Source organism: Acyrthosiphon pisum, unplaced genomic scaffold (genome assembly GCF_005508785.2).
Source record: "Acyrthosiphon pisum isolate AL4f unplaced genomic scaffold, pea_aphid_22Mar2018_4r6ur Scaffold_20837;HRSCAF=22278, whole genome shotgun sequence".
In the NCBI taxonomy this organism is placed as follows: Eukaryota; Metazoa; Arthropoda; class Insecta; order Hemiptera; family Aphididae; genus Acyrthosiphon; species Acyrthosiphon pisum.
In genome coordinates this window covers 46,553-69,772 of record NW_021770238.1, presented here as the reverse complement: position 1 = coordinate 69,772, position 23,220 = coordinate 46,553, and the positions used below count along the sequence as shown (strand labels likewise).

Below are 23,220 nucleotides of genomic sequence, written 5' to 3'. Positions count from 1 at the left end.
TACCTATTATAGGTCAATTTTTTTTAAATACTATAGACTATAATATAATATTATGTCTTATATCTAGACTGACATACCGTCTCCGCTCAGAATCGTGATCCTTATACAATGATATTATATCATTGAATTCAAATGTAATACCATCCATTATACAGTGATCCACTTGTAACCTACTGTACAGCAGAGCGACATCCACTTATCCACCTTTTTTATACCGGTTTTTACATTTTTAAAAACGGATTTCCAAGCAGACTTGAAATTATAATTGAATGGTTTTATTATACTTAATTACTTGATAAGATTTTTGAATGTTTGATACAAATAAGAGAAATGTTTTAATAGGAGTGATTTTGTAATTTTATTCTAAAAATTACAAGCTATAAGGAACCTAGAAGTTAGAACAAAATTAGAACAGTTTAAACTTTAAAGAGATGTAGTACATTCATCACTAGACTATCTTTCTTTTGATGAAAACCTCTTCTTTGTTCGGATTTTTTCTTTTGTAGCATTTTATTAATAACAATGAAATAATACTTAATTGTCTTATAAACAAAGTAAATATTTACCTATAATAAAAAAGGATAATACATTCACTATTAAGTATTTTCACACTTGACATTTTTTTTTTTTTGTATAATTAAACACAAATTAATTATGATCATTGAAAATAATAAAAATTAAAAACATACAACAGAAAAAATTATGCTCGTTATAATAATCATTAAGGTATAATTATTGTTTAACACCAAAGCCACAGTTATGAATTAATATACTATTTTTTAAATTTTTATTTAATCACCTTCTTTATTTAATAAAAATTATTATATATATTTTCAACAAGATTTCTTAAATAGGTCATTGCATCTTAATATCATTATTGCCTCCAAAAGTTCTTCATCTAAAGATGCACGCAAATCTGAAATGATAAATTTCAGCCCTGAAAAACTTCTTTCCACGCTGACCTGAAAATATAATATTTGGTACAATTTAAAAATTCACATCAAATATACTAATATGAGTATATAAATTTACTTGAGTTGCTGGAATTGCTAATAGAACACAAGCTAACTCATACAGTTCAGGATGAATTTCTTTATTGTTTTCCCAATATTTCATTACAATATCATTGTAAGGAATGCGCTGGACATTTTTAAACTATTTAAAATGATTGTGATAGTTTGTGTAGGATTTGAGGAAGTGGACGATTGAGATAGATTAGAATGATTAGATGATTGGGAAGACAGAAAATTTTCAAAAAAATCTTCAGAATTTTGGTCCTTTGTATCAGCCTCATTATGAACTAAAAATTAAAAATATATTTTACAATATTATATTAAATTGTAAAATGTTCAACTACTTTGTGTCTGTAATTATATTAGTTTACCTGCAACATCAATAGATGAGTTGGAGCTATTCAACTCAGGATTCTTATGTTTTAATAACTGCAAAGTTTCCCAAGTCTCAACAAGACGATTAATAGCTACACTTTGTTGATCACGAGTCAGTAAACACTGATATCTGGGATCAATAAAAATTGCTGTAACAGTTTACAATTAAATAATTAAATAGAAAAATTGATGTTTACGTATACATAATACTATAGTCTATAATAGTATAATACAACTAATAAGGTACAAATTCTGGATATATAATAAAATACACATACCCGCTAAGAATGTGGTATTTTCCAAATATTTTTCTTTGAGTTCTTTCTCCATACCTATTTTTATGGTCTTAGCTAGTATTGAACCATCTGCATTTAATCCATGTATAGATTTGAACCATATACCATAAAAATCACCCAAATTGAGATTTTGTTTTTGTAATGCAAGGGTAGCCGTCTTTGCAGGATTAAGAGCGTTAACCTAAATTTAAAATGATAAAAAATGTAGGTATTAGGTAAGTATAATTCACCAGTATAAAAATTTAAATTCTAAGTTTTGGTATTTTTGTTTTCGGTATTTTTAAACATGGAAGTTTATTATTATTTATTATTTAGTTTAATTAGTTATTAAACTTACAACACTTTGTATTGACTCCCATTCACAGTCCCTTAGTTTGATATCTGGATTTGTTCCATTGTGCAGCTTACAAAATTCTTTCAATTCTAAGAGTCTGAAGAGCATGTTGTATAGAGAATTCCACCTAGTCTCTATATCAATGACAGCATACTTCAAATGTTTTCTTTTTAACCAACTAGCATATTTTGGGGTTCTGAGCTTTTTTACAACCTATAGAAAATATTTATATTTAATATGTTATCAAAATTAAAGATACTAATTACCCAGGTATTAAGAATATTTTATTTTAAAATTACCTTTCTAGCTTCAGTTATACAACTGATTATAGGTGCATTTTTTTCAACCACTCAGAACACACAATTGTAAGGAATGTACTGAACATCGTATGCATGATGTTATTGATTTAGGTTCTAGAGCATTGATTACAATTTCTTGAAAATCTTCCACTTCCTTGTTTGTATTATCTATTACAAAAAAATATAAAATTAAATTTAAATAAATATAATACAACTTGGTTTTAATAATTATTTTAATATAGTGATTTGATATAAAATTCATTAGTTTAACTACCTACTAGGTAATTAAGAGACTAATTAGTAATTATTCATAATATAATGGTTTACAGCTTACAAATTGGAGGTATATACATTCGTTTTTATTTGAACAAATACAGCTAAATTGTTTACTTATTACAATAACCTACCCAAGTATATTAATAATTATTCAGGTTATTCTTATCTTTATTCATGTACCCGTTTATTATATATTATTATTTATTATACATAAAATATAATGTGTTTTGTAATATTTATACACATAATATATTAATTAATAATAATAAGGTAGGTACCTAATAATGAATCATTATATAATTAATTAAGTTTTAATATCTTTGCTTAATTTTAATATATTTATTTTTATACTCATAGTATCCATATGTACTCCATATTGATTTCTTATTTAATATTAATTATAAAAGTTGGAAAGTTTGAAACTAGAATCAACTAATGGGAATTTTATAGAATATTCTATAGACACCTATTCAGTTTTGAAAATGTTCCTATGAGCTATGACTATTAGCAGGATAGTGATAATATTATGTACAATTTGTGCAAGACAATTCTTATTGGTTAGTGTTTAGTGGTATACCTCAAGTATAAAACTAAAATTTAATAATTATTTTGGTTCTTTCTTAAATTCATTTATTAAAGATTTAAAGAGGTAGGTAATATTTATTTTTAAATTTCTGTGTATAATTGTATCTAATATAAAATAGGTATAAATGGTATAAGTATATTATAATGTAAGAAATATATACTTACAATAAATTTAATTTTATAAAGTAAGTGTAATAATGTGATTTTTTAAAAATTACCATTATTTTCGAAATCATCATTAAAAAGTTCATTCTCAATATCATCTGTTGATAAAGATGTTCCTTCTCCATTTTCATATTCTAGTTCAATATCAGAATCAGAATCATTTTCATTTACATTGGTTTCTATCACATTTAATTCTTCACATTGATCATTCATTATTCTAGCTAACTTCACCATATTTGCTGCGTTATCACAGGTTATTGTATAAATTTGTTCTTTAACCATATTATACTTTTGTAGCACTTCAAGAAGCTAACAAATTAAAAAAAAAATTAAATGTAACTCAAAATTTGTAGACATAAGTATGGAATTAATATTTAATGTACCAATTTTTTTAAATTATCGGCAGTGTGTTGTTCACAAACTTCTTTCATTGCTAAAGTTGCCAAATAAACTCTACCATTTTTTACATACTGGATATTCACTCCCATTATAGAACGGTTGTGGCGTTTAACACAATCGATCTTCAAACTAATTAATTTATTGTTGACATCATTAGTAATTTCACTGATGATTGTATTTGAGGCCGAAAATATATGTTTTTTAATGTTGTGTGAATTAATTGTAAATCCTAATTTTAAATAAAAAAATAGTTACAAATAAATATATAATATTATAATATTATACATTTATGATTGAATATATTGATACAATAAATGGATATATTGTATTACATGATGTATTTAAAATGAAAAAGTGCATAAAAAAAATTAGATTTTCCCTGTAAAATTTTTAAAAAGATATAACCAAAACTCAAAATTAAAATTATTAATAGAAAAATATATGATAATATAATCATTTACACTATATACCTTCACCAATTGCTGCTGTAAGAGGATCCAAAATTTTTTTAAATCCTGAATCATGAAATATAGTCAAAGGCCGGCCGTTGACTGTTACCATTTCGGTACAGGCTTCTAGTAGTTTAAATTTATCTACATTTACATATAATTTCTTCTTTGAAATATTTATCATCGAATCCAACGGACCACATTTCTAAAAATAATTATACTGTATATAAAATTGTTTTATTATTAACATATAAAATACATTAGCAACAATAATTAATAACTTTTTAAGATAAAAATTAAATTTTAAAAAGTTATTTTCTTATTCATAATATCTAAACCCAAGTCCACAACAAATCAGGGATTAAAGTAGTTGGAACTTGAACAAAGTATACATTGTTATAATAGTTAACATTTTGAATAAACTTTAGTTATAAATTTATAATATATACAAATGTATAGGGAGAGTTAAATTGTATAACTACCTATATAATTAAATTTAAGCTACATAAAATACCGAAATAAAAAAAAAGTGACCAACTGCGAGTCGGACTCGAACATGAAGGGTTCTGTAGCAGCAAGTAACATAAATAATGAGTCGTCGGCCCACCACCAGGTCCAGCAGAAGTCTTATACCAAGTCTCAGTCCATTATGGCATTATAGCTCATTTTAGTCTGTCTTAGCCCGTGATTAAGATTACATTTTTAAATACATACATGACAAAATAGATATATATATAATATTATATTATATATATATATATTACTATTATTATTATTATTTACTTTTTTAATTATTAAAAAAAACTACTTCTTAGATGTCGTTCAAACCAATTTTTGTTGAAGTTTGAATGTTAATGTACATCATATATTTTATCATTCTCTTATATTAGAAACCTCAATATCATTTTTAAGATCTATCCATAGATACCCCACACGTATGGCCGTACGGGTTGGATGAAAAATAACTGTTGAGTTTCAGTTCTAAGTATGGGCAACCCCTAAAATTTATTTATTTTTTTCTATTTTTGTGTGAAAATCTTAATGCAGTTCATAGAATACATCTACTTACCAAGTTACAACAGTATAGCTCTCATAGTTTCGGAGAAAAGAGGCTGTGAGACCATGACGGACAGACAGACATGACGAATCTATAAGGGTTCAATTTTTTTCTACAGAACCCTAAAAACATTAAAACCCTACCTATCGTATATCTGATATGACAACAAATTTAAAAATCTTGTTTAAATATTAAATTGTATTTAACAAATTAGTAAAACCTTATAAATGATACCTAAGTAATACCTACCAAATAAGTCAGTTACATTGACAATTTATTGTAGATTCATGAATACACAATATATGAGTATACCTAATATGGGTAAAATGTAATTATCCGTCATAACTATGAAGAAACTAATAATTTATGAATTGCTTTCAATTTTGTTAAGTTGACATTATAAAAAAATATGTAAGTAAGCATTTTGCAAGCAAAGAAACCGACTCTGATTATATTTTAATACATAGGTAGCTAAAACTTTTTGGTAAAATATTTTTATATTCTATGAAAATTACTGAAATGTGGCTCTTTCAAATATGGCTATTATTATTTTAATAATAGCACGTAACCTACCTATCAAAAAGGCTATAGGTATCAATATATTTTTTTAAGTTTTTTTATATTGTAAGATTTAATTCACATACCTAGGGTAATGTTATAGGTATAAAGTGAAAAAATAAAATCATATCCTATATTATTAATTAAATTGATAAATATTTACCTTTGATGGAAATAAGCTGTGATCATTATTATGTTGACGCTTAATTTGACCATCATTTTTCACTGCTTTCAAATTTAAATATTCGTTAGGATGGAAACTACGAATATGTGTTTCAAGATTATTGCTGTGATGACCTTTTAAAATACGTTTTACACATCCTTCAACAGTACACGTGGACTCATCTGTTTCTTTATTGAAAGTGAAAAACAAACGTCCAACAGGATTAGCATTCTTTCTACCCATAATTTCATATGTACTTGAAGTAGGTACCTACCTATTAGTAAATAAATCATTTAGATAAAAATAAAAATTGAAAGAGTTAACCTTAACGATAAAAATTAAACAATACTTACCAATCAAAAGAAATATATAAATGTTGTCGTAGATGGACTAGTGGTTATAAACTTAGAACTTGCAAGTTATACATAAACGTAATACAGTACACATTAGAACAACACTAATAAGAAAAACAACCAAAACCTAATGATGAAAACTGAAGAGTGTGGAACGACACTGTTTACAGTGAGCAGTGAACACGAATAGGTGAAACAGAATAATGAAAAATTAAATAACAAAATAATATAATTATTATTATAAAACTAAAGCGGACTAATAAACGTCAATACACGGTACGAAAATAATAAATATCCATTATCCAATATCGGATTGAAATATGCTCTAAACAGTGAGGGGAGACTAGGGAAAAATTAAAAATATGGTTATTTTTAAAAATAAAATAATTAGGTATTTAATATTTTTATATTTAGTGTTGTTATTATAAATTTATTGTCGTGATGGGCGTACGATCACGCACACAATTTAAAGCCCGTGCTATTTTAAGATTTTCCTGGTATTGTACATGTGTAAATAATTGGCTCTCAGTAATTATATGATTATCTTATTATTTATTGTTAGATCATTATACTATTTAAAATTTAATACTATTCAATAAAATATGAATAGACATATACGGGCCGCCGCGGTCTTCCGTCAAATAATCTAATGTTATTTTCAAATGTAATGTGGTGCCCAATAAATAACTATAATATAATAATAAATTATAATAACAAACACTATTATTATTGAGTTATAACTTATAAGTTATAAACTTAACACAATACGGGACAACTAATACCAAAAATCGCGACACACGGATAATTCCCCTGGGCAAGTAACGAACGGTCTAGGATTGAAACTTGAAAGATACAAATATAGCGCATTCGAGTATTTTCAGGGTGCTGTATCGTCTATACAATTATCATTGTTTGTCCCCTATTGTCATATATTATAGTATTTGCTAGTTTTAACTAACTATTTAACTATAATTTATCATTACTTAAAGTAACTAATAATTTGACGAATAATGAAATGCTTATCAACATTTTAATTACGATCTCAATTTTATTATGAGCATTAATTATGCGTATTAATGGAATTCACGTATTTAAAAAAAGTCAATTGAAAAAAAAAACGGTTTTGAATTTAATACCGGTTTCCAATTTTTTTCGGTTTCGGTTTTGACTTTAATACCGGTATCTAATTTTTTCCGGTTTCGGTTTTGACTTTAATACCGGTATCTAATTTTTTCCGGTTTCGGTTTTGCCTTTAATACCGGTATCCGATTTTTTCCGGTTTCGGTTTTGATTTCGGTTTCGGTTTCGGTTTTAAAACGGTTTATACCGGTTTTGAAAACGGTTTCAAGCCCTGCGGCTATTCATTTTATGTTCAACATTATAAAACTGTTTTATTAATTTAGTTAATACTTTTAAATTTTAATGAATAGGTATATAATGTTATCATGGTTTCTTAATTATATATAGCTTTTAAAATAATTTAGGTACTACATTGGTTAGGTTAGGTACAATTATAAGTGAATATTATGAATTTAAAATAGTTCGTTGTTCTATATTTAACATTGCAGGATAAGCATTAAGTTTATTCTTCATAAAAATTTCACTAGATTAACTCAAAATCTAAATATATTTTAATAGTTTTATTTACATCTGAATATTTTTTTTATATATTTTATTATTTAAAATCGTAGTGCAATTATTGTAACATGTCCAGGGGCGTTATCTCAATATTTTCTAGGGTAGTACCACCGAATGACGCCCCTGAACATGACACTACTTGCCATTTTCCCCTCCCATTGCCTTACTGATCTCATTTTCGAATATCCGCTCCTTTTGTCTGTAGTCCTTGTACTGCGGGTGTTCTTGAATATATAATAATTCATATTTTTTTAACTTCTAAAATAAGCAATTCTGTGTTAATAGCTGACATTTTCTTTAAAAGATCCAAATACACTAAAATTCTAACCGTTCTGTATGACAGAAGATTAGTGACTAGCCAAAAGTCTGAAAATTCAAAGTATACCTACCAACGAATTCTATTTTAAATTTTGATCTGTTCTTTTTCCATGAACTTTATATTTTTGTTCTTCCATTTCTTTCTTACAAATAGTGTTCATTTCCAACGTCTATAAATTACACAATACGTACAATCAATTGATATACAAACACAGTAATTATAACGTAGCAAAGTAATAATTTGATGAACATCAATAGTAATAATTACAAATATTGTATTGATTTTGCAGGGAAATCACTACTAATTAATCTATTAAATTTTTATTTCTCGAGAGCAGAGAAAACTTATCATACATAAATAGTACTTTTGGGAAAACTCGATTAAGTAATTTGATAGTATAGGTACTTGAATTGAGTGCGCAGTCAAAACAGGTGTTTGGTGAAATATATTTTAATCTTAACATACCAATCTATTGAATTTTCTCCCGTAATTAGATAATTAATTTAAGCTATATAATGTAAATATTTTTGTATACACAAGAAAAAAGGTAGTTTATATAATTTGTAAATATTAACTATGGAGATAAAAAATTTACCTGTGAACGAGATGAAGAAGAATAGGAAGGTACCTAAATATAAATTTATTTTAAAAAAATGAGTCATTGAAGTTAGCGTTGAATTTAGGTTTTCCAACAGATATTAAGATAACTATCCGAGACAAGACTTGTTTAAAATAATTACACTTCTTGCGTTAATTTAAACTTTTATTTAGTGTGTACCTACTTATAAGGTGGATGGCTGAAAATAAATATAATATCTATAACTGACTTAAGATAGCATACCAGCTTTGATACCTACATGATATTACATGCTACCTATTGTTCATTTATAATCAATAATGATACGAGAAAATGTGACCAAACATAATTTATTTACTTATTTTGTAGTAAAATCGGATCATTATACAGGTTGTAACTATAATAAATAATTTAAAGTCGTTGGCAAATTATATTATACTACGTGAGTCCAGAAATTGAATATAATTAGTGAACAAGTTCAATAAGAGCGGTGCAATTTGTGACCATTGTGGGACGGCGGGACACCTGAAGTTTCATTAAAAATCTCGAGCAAAAATGTTCGACGTTGCTTCACATTTTATATAAAAGCGACGAACCATAAATAAATTGGGTTACGATAACCTGTACCAGTGCCGTAGCCAGAAAAAAATGTTGGGGGGGAGTGCTTAATTTTTTTTCTCTAGCCTTTGAAATTCTAGAATAACTAATTATGACCCATTTGTTCATAAAGTGTATCTACTACTCGTTTTATGACTATATTATATTTATGTTAACAAGTATGGTACCTACATTGGATATATTTTAATACAACAATGTATTAATGTTATTGTAAACCAAAGGTTAATGTATTCATCAATATTATTATCATTATATCAAAATGTGTTGTAAACAAAACATTCCATTTTTGGTTTGAATATTATTAAAATTAACTAACAAAAATACAAGACTATATTAGGACTGTTGAAAGCTGGTAGTTTTTTCGTGCAATTAGATCAATAAGCGGAAAAGAATATACTTCCAGAAATCCAATTTTAATTTCGAAAGAAACATAACAATTTTGTGTGTTTTGTTGGAAGCGATTTTTTTTTTTAGTAATTCAAAAGTAAAAGTGAATTTTGAAATAAAAAAGAAAATTACTCTGGTACTATATTACTAATTAAACAATACTACAGATCATAGATCCACTTCCTACATAATCTAGAAAAGAGATTAAGGAATTCAAATATATGATTTCAAAATTAAAATAGCCAAAAGGGCTTTTGGTACTGGGTGAATTTGCCTTCCACTTTTTGGGAGTTTTGTGAGTTGAAAATTTTTTTATCACAAAATATAGTGACGTGACTGCGCGTATGTACTTTACTGGGGTTCAAGAATCTTAGCCGTCGTTTATCTTAAATTACCTAAAGCGTTCGGGGAACTGGCACACACTAATGATCAGTCACTACACACATAGATAATTAGCCAATAGTACTAAATATGGATGTACAATATTTCCTAAATCCAACCCCTTCAAAATGGTTCACTTCGACAGCCTTAACTTTTAATTTTTATCAAACATATAATATAATATAAAACAAGCTAAAAAAAGCAGGTAAGTGGATGTCGCTCTGCTGTACAGTAGATTACAAGTGGGTCATTGTATAATGGTTGTATTAGACTTGAATTAAATGATATAATATCATTGTATAAGAAAAACGATTCTGAGCGGAGACGGTTTGTCAGTCTGGATATTTTATATTTTTGTTTGGTGACCCGAAAAATCTCTACATTTGTTGTCCGAATGGAAAAACAAAAAACATCGTATATCCTCAAGCATTAAAATGATACAGATTATTATATAATTTTTATAAATAATATAATACACTATTGGAAAACTTAATTCAAGCCTTTTCTGATGGTATACCTCATATACCCGTTTAAATAATCCACCATACCAAAGAAAACCATAAACTAAATAAAAACAACAAAAAATTTTGTTTTTGATACTTCTCTTATTCTGCAATAATCATTCATTATCATTTCCTATATTAATCTTATTTTTTTGTTCTTCGATATCGTTCTTATCATATCTTCTTTTCATTTTTGTATTTTTTATTTTGCTCGTAGTGGCTTATAAACAAACAGTTTCCATAGAAACATAATAATTATAAAATATACATTAAACCTTGTGAGACCTTGTGAATATATACATGAACTCGTCTCGACCTGGTGACCGAGAAAGACATCGAGTGGGGTTTTCATGTCGGTTCTGACCTTCCTCAGATGTAGCTGAATATCTATGTTGAATTTCAAGTCAATCAGTCTGGTAGTTTTCGAGATCATAGGATAATAGAAACCGCCACTTACTTTTATATATATAGATAATCAATTTATGAGTCTATTGATATATCTTATAGTTTAATAATTTTTGTCACCTTGCGTAAGGTATAAAAACGTACAACATAGCTGTTTATTTATTATAGTAAATAAATAATTTTTTGAAACCCGTCATTAAAAGTTTAGATATCGACCTGTTCATAGCTTTCTGTTCGCATTCCGCGGTTTATCATATCGTATAATACAGATATGGACGCCACAGTGGAAGCTGAACAATTTCAACAAATGTATGCCAATAACGAGGGTCGATCCATAGTCGACATTCTGGATTTGGCAGTGAATCTTAAGATCACGGCTGAGGTCGGTTCACCGATACTGCACCATGGACACGCTGCAGAGGAAAGTACCCGGTCCTCGACGGAATTGAGTATTGACTCATCCATATATCTGCAGCAAGACGTGCAGCCTATGATTGGAGGAGGACCATCATCAGGGCCTGCTGCGCCTTTTCGTGTGACATCGAATACGGACACACTCGGGGAAACCTCGTTGATTGACGCTCTGGACCTGGCCGTCGATCGCAGGATCACCGTCGCGGCTGTCCTGCAACAGCTACCGGTTCGGTGAAGCAAACATTTCCGGTCGTCTCCCGAACTGCAAATCCGGTCACCGGTGTACGGCAGCGTGAAGACGGTCTCGCCGGTACCTGCGGAAGTCCCGGAATACCGCGGTACCACAGTCAACTGTTGGTCTGCGGAGGAGGTCTGCCTGGAAGAGGACCAAACGGTTCGTTTGGAAGTCGTTGGTGAACGTCGCACGCAGAGTTTGCTTCTGTCAAGCCTTCGTAGACTTAGAGTAATGTTCACCAAGTTTTCAACCTCTCCCCTACCTAGCCTGGGTTGCTAATAACGATGGGAAAGCGTCCTCAGAACCCGCCGACACCTCGGTCGAGGGCAGCAGTCAAGGCGAAGCGATGTGGGGTCGAAGTATAAGGTACGTGAAAGTGCACTTTTAGGGTGATCGGCGGTAAGTCACCGACACACGTTCTCCGGCCACCGGCGGCAGGGCCACGGGATCGCGGACGTCTGTAGATCCCCTGGAGGCGTGGCGGGTCCCGAATGCTTCGGTCCGAGAGCGATGACGACGACGACACGACGCCGGAGCTGGCTAGTTGTATCAGAGGTACCACTGGCGGAATGACTGGTGCAGCGTTACACTGCGAAGACGACTCGCGACGGTGGAGACGGAAATCGCAGAGCACACATCGGGCGAGTGACGACGACTTTAATTATTATTATATATACGGTGGCTATAGGAACCATATAATAATAATAATATTATAGTCTTCGTCGCTCGCTTCGACAAGCTTCGGTCACAGTCGTCTTCTGCAGCACAATATCTATAGCGCACTACCCAACCGTCGCCAACCGTCATCGTTGCCCTCGCAGCCATCGTGGTCGGGTTCCGCCCGCTTCCGTGGTCGTCTTCGAGTCCTCGAGGAAACGCGCACGCGACTCTTGTCCCCCCTCAGGACCGGCCGCAAGAACGATGTAGAGATGACCATCTGCACCACCCACTCATCATCACGTACCCCCCCACCTCGCCTCATCTTGACTGATGAATTTTTATTTTTTACAATTTTAATTCATTATAATTTATTCTGCCACTTTTAATTTTTAATTTTTGTTAACATTATTGTTTATTGTAATTTATTCTGCCACATTGTGCACATTTTTTTTTGTTAAAATTATTATTCCTGTTTTTGGGCCACATTGAGCACCTTTTTTTTATAGATATTATTGTTTCTGTTTTTTTGCCACATTGCGAGCAATTTTCCTATTTTCCTTTGTATTACTTATTAATTATTTTTCAGCATAAATGTTTCAAAATTTTAAAGAACTCTTTAATTATATATCAAATATATCGTTTATCATATATCTCACACCTCTAATGTTTTTTGTTTATTTTTTTTTCAAAATTATAAATCATCGTGTTTAAAAATGATATTATTTTAGATTCTGAGTGAAACGATGAACGTATTAATTTTACAATGATGTGTGCTTTTTTTATTTTGTTTTGTGTCTGTCATCACCTTTTAGGACAGTAAAAGTGCTTGGATATTCTTCAACAGTACCTTTTCTGATAGGAAAGTGAATCTAATTGGTACTTTGGGGAGTCAAAAGTAAAAATTTTCCTAGTATATTTCAAAAGCACCGTGAAAAACAAAAGAAAAATTAAGGAAAAACGGTAGTTTTTACGCAAAATCTGTTTTCGAGAAATCAATTTTGGTTTTTAGTACAACTCTAAAACAAATGACCGTAGGTGCATAAAATTTTGACTGAATGTTTATATTAGCATTTTTTATACACCATAACATTTTCCAAATATTTTGACTTATTTTGAGCTGTTTACGGACATTTTCAGTTTCCATATTATTTAGTTTTTTTTTTCTATGAATATCAATAAAATGTTATTTGTTGGTTAAAAAAGCTTGAAAATGTAATAGAAGGTTCCTATTATATTGTTTCAAAGGCAGATGAAAAAAATATAAAATCCATAGTCACAATTTTTTTTTATAAGCATCTAAGTTCAAATATTGACAAAATACGTAAAAATGACGAAAATTTGCAAATTATTTTTAGTTAGAAATTCATGAAAAATTTTCTTTTTAAATCTTAGATTTGAAAATGTAATACAAGATTTCTCATAAGTTCGTCTACTTTTTAAAAAATAAAATGTCTACAAGCAAGTCAAGTTAAATTTTTATGAGCGTTTGAAATTCATATTTTTGCAACATTTGATATTCACTCGATTTCTCACGTAACAATTTTCTTATTTTGTTGTAATTAAAAAAGAAATGACTGACGATACTTTAAAATTTCGCTGAATTTAATATAAACATATTAGCATTTTCTACAAACGATCAAATTTTGAAAATAATTTGACTCTTTTTTAAGCTCTTTACGGACATAGTCAGTTTTCAATTTTTATAGTTTTTTTTTCTATAATTATCAATAAAGTTTTATCTGTTGGGTCAAAAAGTGTAAAAATTTAATACAAGGCTCCTGATATACTGTTAAAAAAGTAGTTGAAAAATATTAAAAATGGATAGGCACAATTTTTTTTATAAGCATTTAATGATCGAATTTTGACAAAATTTATTAAATTTAAAATTGAATACTTATTTCGTAGTTAAAAATATATAAAATATTCAACTTTTATACCTAAAGATTGAAAATTTCAAACAAGATTCCACCAATTCTGTTACCAAAAAATCTAAAAAAATACATAAGCACAGTTTATTTTTATAGTCATTTTAAGTTAAAATTTGGACGAAATTACATATTAAAAACCTGGAATAACTATTTTAGTTATTTTTTTGTGATTGTATAATATTATTTGTGGGTACTTGAAACTTCTTAAGTATACTATTATATATCTATGATAGTACCACGGTTTGTTGTTGATGAGTACGCGTTATGAGTACCTAATGGATATAATTGTGAATAGTAGCGTATTTTTTTTGGTGGGGGGGGGGGGTGTCCTCCAGTGGCGTAGCGAATATTAAATCATATGGAAGCGAACAAATTACTTATGACCTACCCCACCCACCCTACTCCAAGTTCCAACTGATGAATACGATACTCATATGCTCAAATAGGGGGGTGGGGTAGCATCCAAAATAAAGTTGTATCCCCTCCCCCCCCTCAAAAAAAAGTCGTACAAATATCAACTAAGAAACCAATTAAATTATTAAAATACAAATATATATTTTCCAGCTTCCCCCTAAGTTAAAATTTGTAGCTGTGAGTAGTAACGATACTCATAGCTGTATATAGGTTTAATAAGGTGTTATGTCTATAATTATTATTAATTCACAAAAATAATAAAATGATATATGTTTAATTTCTGTGCTTACTTGTAACCATTGTAATGTTAAAATATAATAATTCAACTATACATATTAAAAACATAAAATTTATTGAAAACTAAAAAAAATTGAATGTACCTACGTGTGTTATTTATATGAAAGTATCAAACAATTGTTTATAAATATTTAACAAACACTCTAATTTCTTACATTATACTTACTACTCACGACTCACCTATTCTTCATAGAAATAAAAATATAAATAATCATCAAACTTGGTGTTTATTACATACAAAATTACTAAACCAACTATAACACATTTTACTTAGGAACTTTTTAATTAATTGAACATTAATTCTTTTGTCAAGAGATCGGATGTCAATGCAAAACTATTAATGGCCTCATTGTAATCGATAGCTATATCTTTTTCAGTACTTAAAAGTACTAAACTTTCAAGTCTATTCTGGCCAACTGTAGATCTAAGACGTGTTTTTATAAGTTTCACCTTGAAATAATATAAAAATGTAAAATATAAGTTAAAACTTAAAACACTACCAAGAATGTAATTTTGTAGAAAAATTGCTTAAAAATTGTATATTACCTTTGAAAAACTACGTTCAGCTGATGCTGATGACGCAGGAATAGTTCCAAGTGATTTATATGCAGTATATACATTTGGAAATGCTGTTATTAAATCATGGCTTGACAATATATGAAGTATTTTTTCAACGTTCACATTTTCATTCTTACTTTCTTTATCTTCGCTTTCACTATTTTCAGAATAAGTATTTTCAGAATCATTTTCTTCTTCATGGGTATTTAAAGTGCTTGTAATATTGTGCAGTTGCTTTGGTCGTAATCCATCAATTAGTTCATTTAAGCTACTACTAAAAGTTAAATATTCTACTTTAAGTTTATTTAAATCAATATTTTTAATCCATTTTTATACACTTTGAAATGCATCATCAGGTAAACTTTTACCACCACATTGTCTGTATGACATTAAACGTTCTGGAGACAGGATGCTTAAATCTATCATAACCTCACGAGAGTCCTTAAATCTAGAATCAAGTGAATTTATAATTATATCTAATACTTTATAATATACATCCCGTCTAAAAATGTCTATACTTGATGGAGAAATGTCATCACCTGATAGCTCCCCAGGCATAACTTTTTTTTTCTGATCCTTTTTTCTTTGAAGTCTTGTTCTAATAATTTATGATCAAATGCAAATTGTTTGGCTTCATTTAATATTTTTTCAAGTGCATTATTGTCAAGTCTAAGTCTTCTAATCGTTTTTTTGCAATATCAACCAATTTTATAGCTTGTATAAAATCAATTAATTTTGACTGGAGATAATTTGACACTGGAGTAGTTACTGAAAATATTTGTCTTATAAAAACCATGGTAGATACGAAGTTAAAAGAAGAAATTCTCAAAATTAAACTCTGGGCAATTGAAGAAGTATCCCCGTCAGAATCATTTGCAGAAGCGATAGAATTTAGTGCTTTTAGTAGGGCTGCATATTTTTCATAAACTACCACAATCATTCTGTCGTGAGAAGTCCATCTAGTGTTTGAAAAACGTTTTAAGCGTCTTATACGTTGATTTTGATACAATTGTTGTTGCCACTCAATAAAACTAGCAGTCCTCTTCCTTGCTCGCATAAATTCAACCAATGCTCTAATATCTCCAAAAAAACTTTGGTTACTATGCAACAATCGCAAGTGTCAACTATTACCAAATTTAGCAAATGTGCAGAACACCAAACATACAATGCATTGGGATTTTCATTCTGTATGAACGTTTTCAACCCTGAATATTTACCCTGCATTGATGCCGCACCATCATAAGCCTGAGCACATAATCTTTTTTTCCAGTCAATTCCATACTTCTCAGTGATATTGCAAAATACTTCAAATAATCCACGACCTGTCGAATCTGGTGCAGTCACCTACTAAACGGCCCTAAGTCCTTTTTAGGTGACTCATGAGTATTTTAAATTATATTTTTATATTTTAAAAACGGTGAAATAGTAAAATATGAAAATATTAATTTGATATAACTTAAATTCACTTAAATATGATTTTACAAAATAAAAACAAATAATTAGTTACATTATGATTTAGTGTAAAAACTTAAAAGCGAGCATTTTTGTAATCATTATCCTACTATTATAAAATAAATAATTTATTGTTATTAAAATAACAATTTGAATAAACTAAACTTTAATGTTTTAAATATGTAAAAAAAAAAAAACTTAAATTGAAGTTTTAAATTCTATTTAATACTTTATAAAAAATAATAATGTAATGTGTATATTTTAGTATAATTTGGAATTGATGGGGGACGTATCTAATTTGTTTTGTTTAATTTTCTGTTTAGCGTGCAATGATTACATTGCAGATAATACACTGACCCTAGTAGAAGGTTTAGATAAAATATCAAACCAATATGAAACATTTCCTTATGATCCAGCTTTACTTTTATGTTCAAATATTTCAATTGAACGTTTTTCACAAATTGCACATCAAGAACCATGTCAACCACAACCAACCGAGTTAAAAAAACGGTATATTTCCTTTAAGAAAACAAGGAAAACATTCGAGGTCATTCCATGAGCAACATTATTTTAAAAAGATTGCAACTGGAGAGTTTATTAGACGTAAATGGTTATCTTATTCTCCAACGGAGGATAAACTTTATTGCATGGTGTGCAAACAATTTGGCACAACAGATGGAAAATCTAACCAACTTGCTAGGTGTGGTTCAAACGACTGGAGACATATTTCTTTTAAACTTGATAATCATGAATCATCACCAAACCATTTGCAGTCAGAGGTTAGAAAAGTAATGTATTTGAGTAATCAAAGAGTAGATTTAAAATCTTTACAAAACTCTAATACCAAAGTTGCTGAAAATAGAGAGATTGTAAAAGTAATATTAGAAGTGTTACTATATCTCGCTCGTCAAAATTCATCTTTTAGAGGTCATGATGAATCTTGGCTATCTAAAAATCAGGGAAATGTTCTTGAATTAATTAAGCTTTTTGCTAAACATAATGCATTACTTTCTTCTCATATCGCTACACTTGAATTTGCCGAGAAAAAAAAATCGATTGACTTTTTTATCTAATAACAGTCAAAACACAATGCTTTTAGTTATGAGTGATATCGTTCGTTCTCAAATATTAAAAAAAGTGAAAAAAGCTGGCATCTTCTCAATTATGATTGACACCACAACTGATGTTTCTAATATAGAACAGTTTTCTCTGATTTTGCGGTTTGTGGATGAATTTGGTGAAGTTAAAGAAAGACTTGTGGCTATAGAATCTACAAATGATGCAACTGGCAAAGGTATGTTTGATTTACTATGCAATATTTGCGTTAAATATGATTTAGACTGGATAAATAACTTATGCGCACAAACATATGATGGAGCCGCGTCTATGCAGGGACAGTATTCAGGTCTTCGTTCATATGTACAAGAAAAAAATCCTCGTACTTTGTATGTTTGGTGTTTTTCACATGTTCTGAATTTGGTTGTAGTTGATACATGTGACAGATGCATTAGTATAAGAAATTTTTTTGGAGATATGCAAGTACTCATTTCTTTTATGAGAGCAAGAAAACGAACAGCGATTTTTTTAGAAGAACAAAAAAAAATGTTGTCCAAATGATAGAGTTCTCAGAATAAAAAACTTTTCTTCGACCCGTTGGACATCACATGATAAAGCGATTTCAGTTATTGAAAACAAATATGATGCTGTAATGAACACTTTAGAAATATTGTCAAAATCTATGGATCGTGATTGTTCATCTACAGCTAAAAACTTGTTAGAAATCTTATCATCTTTTAAATTTGTTACAAATCTTCTGTTAGTGAAAAAAATTATTGCATTTACAACGCCTTTATCAAAATACCTTCAATCCCCATCTATTGACTTTATTCAGGCACTATGTATTGTTGATTTGACTAATAAAAAAATTAAAAATATTAGAACAGTTCAATGTGCAGATGATTTATTGATGGAAGCTAAACAATTCGCTATAAGTAAAGGCCTTACTGAAATTGATTTTCCTCAAGAACGTGTTCGACGCAAAAAAAGAATGCCAGGGGAAAATACATCCGATCAATGTGTTACAAAACCAGATGATAAGTTTAGAACAGAGGTGTATTTTGTCATTGTAGATCAAATTTTATCATCAATAAATAGTAGATTTGAAGGTTCTCGGACAATATTATATGATTTATCTCTCTTATCGTTTGATCGTATATTAAATGTCCATAAAGGATTGATAGTGCCAAATAATTCATTTTATTCACTAGTGAAATGGATACCTAATCTTAAACTTAATGAATTAAAAAATGAATATTTTTCATTTTTTTCATGTATAATGAAACTTCAGAAAGGCATGACACTGGAACAATCAAATACTATAAGATTCGAATCAACCCAATCCTGTAATGATAGTGAGAATAGTACTTCATCTGAAGATTCTGAAAATGAAGACAGTACAACTGATAAAACCAAACTCAATTCTCTACAAATATTGAAACTTTTAAATTCTTACAACTTGATTTCAGCATTCCCCAATTTATATACAGCTTATAAATATTTGTGTACCATTCCATCCACTTCAGTGTCAAATGAGCGATCTTTCTCTAAACTTAAATTAATTAAAACCAGATTGAGATCTACCATGCATCAAACCCGCTTGGAAAGTTTAATTTTACTGTCATGTGAAAAGGGTATTCCAATTGATTTAGAAGAGGCATTAGATAAATATGCATCAACATCAACATTATTACAAAAATCTTTATTATTTAAATAAAAAAATTGTTTTTGTCATAGTATTCTTTTTTTTTAAATTTATATTCTGAAGTATTCGCAACAATCTGTACAAAACATAAAAATTCTTATACCTAGTTATTTGTTATTATAACTTCTTTTTACTTATTCAAAATATATAAAACATAATATTAATGATATTATAATATTATAATATTAGATTTTTTAATGTGATAATAAAAATTTGATGCACTTGCATGCTTGTTCATTAGACTAGTTACAATTGGTGCTAACTAATATCTATACTCGCCAATGATAACTCAAATCAAGATACAAGATAATTTATGAGTGCAACTAACCAATTAAGTAGTTACATCCCATTATACAAATCTATAAATATTACGGATATTTTGTAAAAATTGTATTTTTTGTTGTGGAGGAATTTTTGTTATGGGGTGGGGGGGGGGTGGGTACCTTGCGTACATTTTTGCTCCTCATCAAAAATGAGTTCAACACGCCACTGAACACAACAGCAGACTGCACTACGAGATTTCACTGATAAACTAATTGCCTATCGTTTACTCCTTAGTCCTTAGAAACAGAGCCCGTCCAACCCCCTTAACTACACGTCATACGTTTATACTTGGATTACAAAATATACAACATTAATATCATAAATATCAACATAAATATGTACATTAACCACTCACTCATGACTCATCCACGGATCAGGTACCACCACCCCCTCAGAAACCAGAAGCAATTGCTTCTGAAAAACATGGTTCGCTACGCCACTGCAGTGGTCTTTACAAATAAAAATCCTTGTTCCGACGGTGCTGATTATGTAGTAAAACCTTTTAAAACCACCCAACTTTAGGCAACTATAACTCGCCAATGGATTAACGAAAAATGAAAATTTGAACGTGATAATTCATAAAAATAATAGCTCTGTTAGTTTATAACAATTTTTGTATGGGTTGCCATTTAAAAATTAAAAGTTGATAGTGGTTTACCTAATAAATATAAGGGTAAAAAAATTTGAATGTTATACAATTGTAGAAAAGTATGAATCTAAAAATTAAAAAAAAAAATTTTTTAAAAAAAGTCAATACTATTTGAAATAATGAGTGTTCAACGATAAAAAAATCACCCTGTATAGTTTCAAGTCACTTATAACAACGTTTTTCTTAAAAAATTATATTTTTAAATATTTTTGAGCCTTATAATTTTTTAAGTTTTTTACTTTTTTGAATGACAACATAGGGTTTTAATTTTATATTCCAAAGCAGAATATTTTTCTTAGAATTTTGAAACATAAAAATCGAATTTGGGGCAAGTAGTTTATGAGTTATATATATTCAAAGTTTAGATGAGAGGAGTGGAGTGGTACGGGGTTACCCGCGAAATGTTTGTCCACTTCTCCGCTCATCTAAACTTTAAATATTTATAACTCATAAACTACTTGCCCCAAATTTGATTTTTATGTTTCAAAATACTAAGAAAAATATTCTGCTTTGGAATATAAAATTAAAACCCTATGTTGTCATTCAAAAAAGTAAAAACCTTAAAAAATTATAAGGATAAAAAATATTTTTAAAAAAATGTACACTTTTTAAAATAATGAGTGTTGTTTGATAAAAGAATCACCCAGTATAATAATTAATAACATTAGCAGTTTTAATAAATACCTTGTAAACTACTTACATAATTACATTACAGCAATATCACAGTTTACAACATGACTTAAAAAAAAAAAAAAAATGAAAGTCAAATATAATGCTGAAGAGCTAATAAAAATTGAAGGAGAGAAAAAAACATTATCCTATGAAATTGTAAGTAACTGATTAAATAATAAATAACTTAATACCAACTGATTATTATTTTATTACAATATAATATTTACAAAAAGAAACTAAACATACCTAATATTATTATTAATTAGATGACATTAAAAGTTAACGAGAAGGCATTAACAGAAAAATGTGTATGTTTTTAAGAGTTATTTAAATACTAATACAATACCTATTGAGTAATATAAAATGTATTACATAGATTTAATTAAATTTTTTACAAGCTATATTAAAAACAAAAAATGAGATTTTGGAGGGGGAAGTTTTAAGTTTTAATAGTATACTAAAAGAGACTTCTAGCTTCACATAATTATACAGATTATATAGATTTAATAATTTTTTTTTTACAGACTACATAAAAACGAAAAATGGTATTTTGGAGGAAGAAGTTGTAAGTTTTAGTATTATACTAAAAGAGACTTTTAGCTTCACAAAATTATATAGATTTAATATTTTTTTTTACAGACTTTATTAAAAACGAAAAATGGTAATTTGGAGGAGAAAGGTGTAAGTTTTGATAGTATACTAGCCCACATAGCATACCAATACTGTTTTAAGGTTTAATAAAGGCACGTTTCTTAATATTGTACCTTATTTAAAGGTAGATTTTAGATGCAATTGGGACCAATTTAATCTTTACGGAATGTTGTATAAAGGTGAAATGAAATGAAATGGTATACTCAAGAAGTGTTTAACACTAAATACTGATGTAGCATTAATAACATAATGCTGATTAAACCTTTATTCAAACAATAATTCATATTCAATTGACCTTGTGTGAAACTCAATTAAGGTAAATTTAAATTTTACAAAATATATAACAAACATCGGGAACAACACATAATACCATGCTATAGTACCTGCAGATCAAAACCATTATTAGTGGTAGAAGCCGCTTATTAGAAACACGGATTATTGATACAATCGCGTTATTGAAACAAAATGTACCAGGACGGATCGCCCGTATATTAGGATATTTAAATCGCTTATTAGAAACAATCGGTTAATTGACACATTTCACTTTGGTCCCAAAGTGTTTCTAATAAGCGGTTTCTACTGTATATAAAATATTAACTTTACCCTTTTAACACAATTATTGTTTTGATTTTTGTAATTTTTTTTTTGTATTTTACTTCTATAATAATAATATTGTTGAAATGTACAATTAATATTAGTAGTCAGCCTTGACACGTGTGTACAATTTAGTATCTAGTTATACGAGCGTAAGACTCACTCTCTATACGGATGTAACATGACCTCGGTTGTGCATATATATCGGGCCTTCGAAGTATGTAAGAATCACTTGCACAGCCACCGTCGTACAGTGCATATACGGTGTGTGTGTACAGTCACGTTAAATTGTCCAGTTGTACGTTATTATATATTATACTCATACATAATCATATTGTCGTGTTATTCATTTATATTAATGCTAAAACAGTTAGTCTATCAAGCTGCACTTTCAACAGGTTATGGGCCCAGATACCCAGATACACAATCACTAGCCCAGTCGAAGTGTTTTTATAAGTGTA

The 23,220-nt window shown here is 29.0% G+C and overlaps 2 protein-coding genes across 2 annotated transcripts; one reads left to right on the top strand and one right to left on the bottom strand.

The window, feature by feature from the left end:
- Positions 1-1,115: 1,115 nt before the first annotated feature.
- On the bottom strand, positions 1,116-3,831 carry LOC103311970. Its single transcript, XM_029492100.1, has 7 exons — positions 3,727-3,831; positions 3,397-3,652; positions 2,397-2,485; positions 2,022-2,231; positions 1,667-1,865; positions 1,385-1,537; positions 1,116-1,300 (listed from the first exon to the last, which is right to left on the bottom strand). Exons 1-7 carry the CDS (start codon positions 3,829-3,831, stop codon positions 1,116-1,118), a joined length of 1,197 nt encoding a protein of 398 aa, XP_029347960.1.
- Positions 3,832-18,197: 14,366 nt separating this feature from the next.
- Positions 18,198-18,725, top strand: LOC103311971 (zinc finger MYM-type protein 6-like). The gene has a single exon (XM_008191894.1). The coding sequence runs from the start codon at positions 18,198-18,200 to the stop codon at positions 18,723-18,725; it is 528 nt and encodes a 175-aa protein (XP_008190116.1).
- The last annotated feature ends 4,495 nt before the right edge of the window (positions 18,726-23,220 follow it).

Bases quoted from the DNA above. Each gene is read 5' to 3' on its own strand.
- LOC103311970 (XM_029492100.1), bottom strand. From the start codon at position 3,831: ATGGGAGTGAATATCCAGTATGTAAAAAATGGTAGAGTTTATTTGGCA. The intron at 1,866-2,021 runs GTAAGTTTAATA...TTTTAAATTTAG, and splicing joins GGGAGTCAATACAAAGTGTT to GTTAACGCTCTTAATCCTGC. The intron at 1,538-1,666 runs GTATGTGTATTT...AAACTGTTACAG, and splicing joins AAATACCACATTCTTAGCGG to CAATTTTTATTGATCCCAGA.
- LOC103311971 (XM_008191894.1), top strand. From the start codon at position 18,198: ATGCTTTTAGTTATGAGTGATATCGTTCGTTCTCAAATATTAAAAAAA.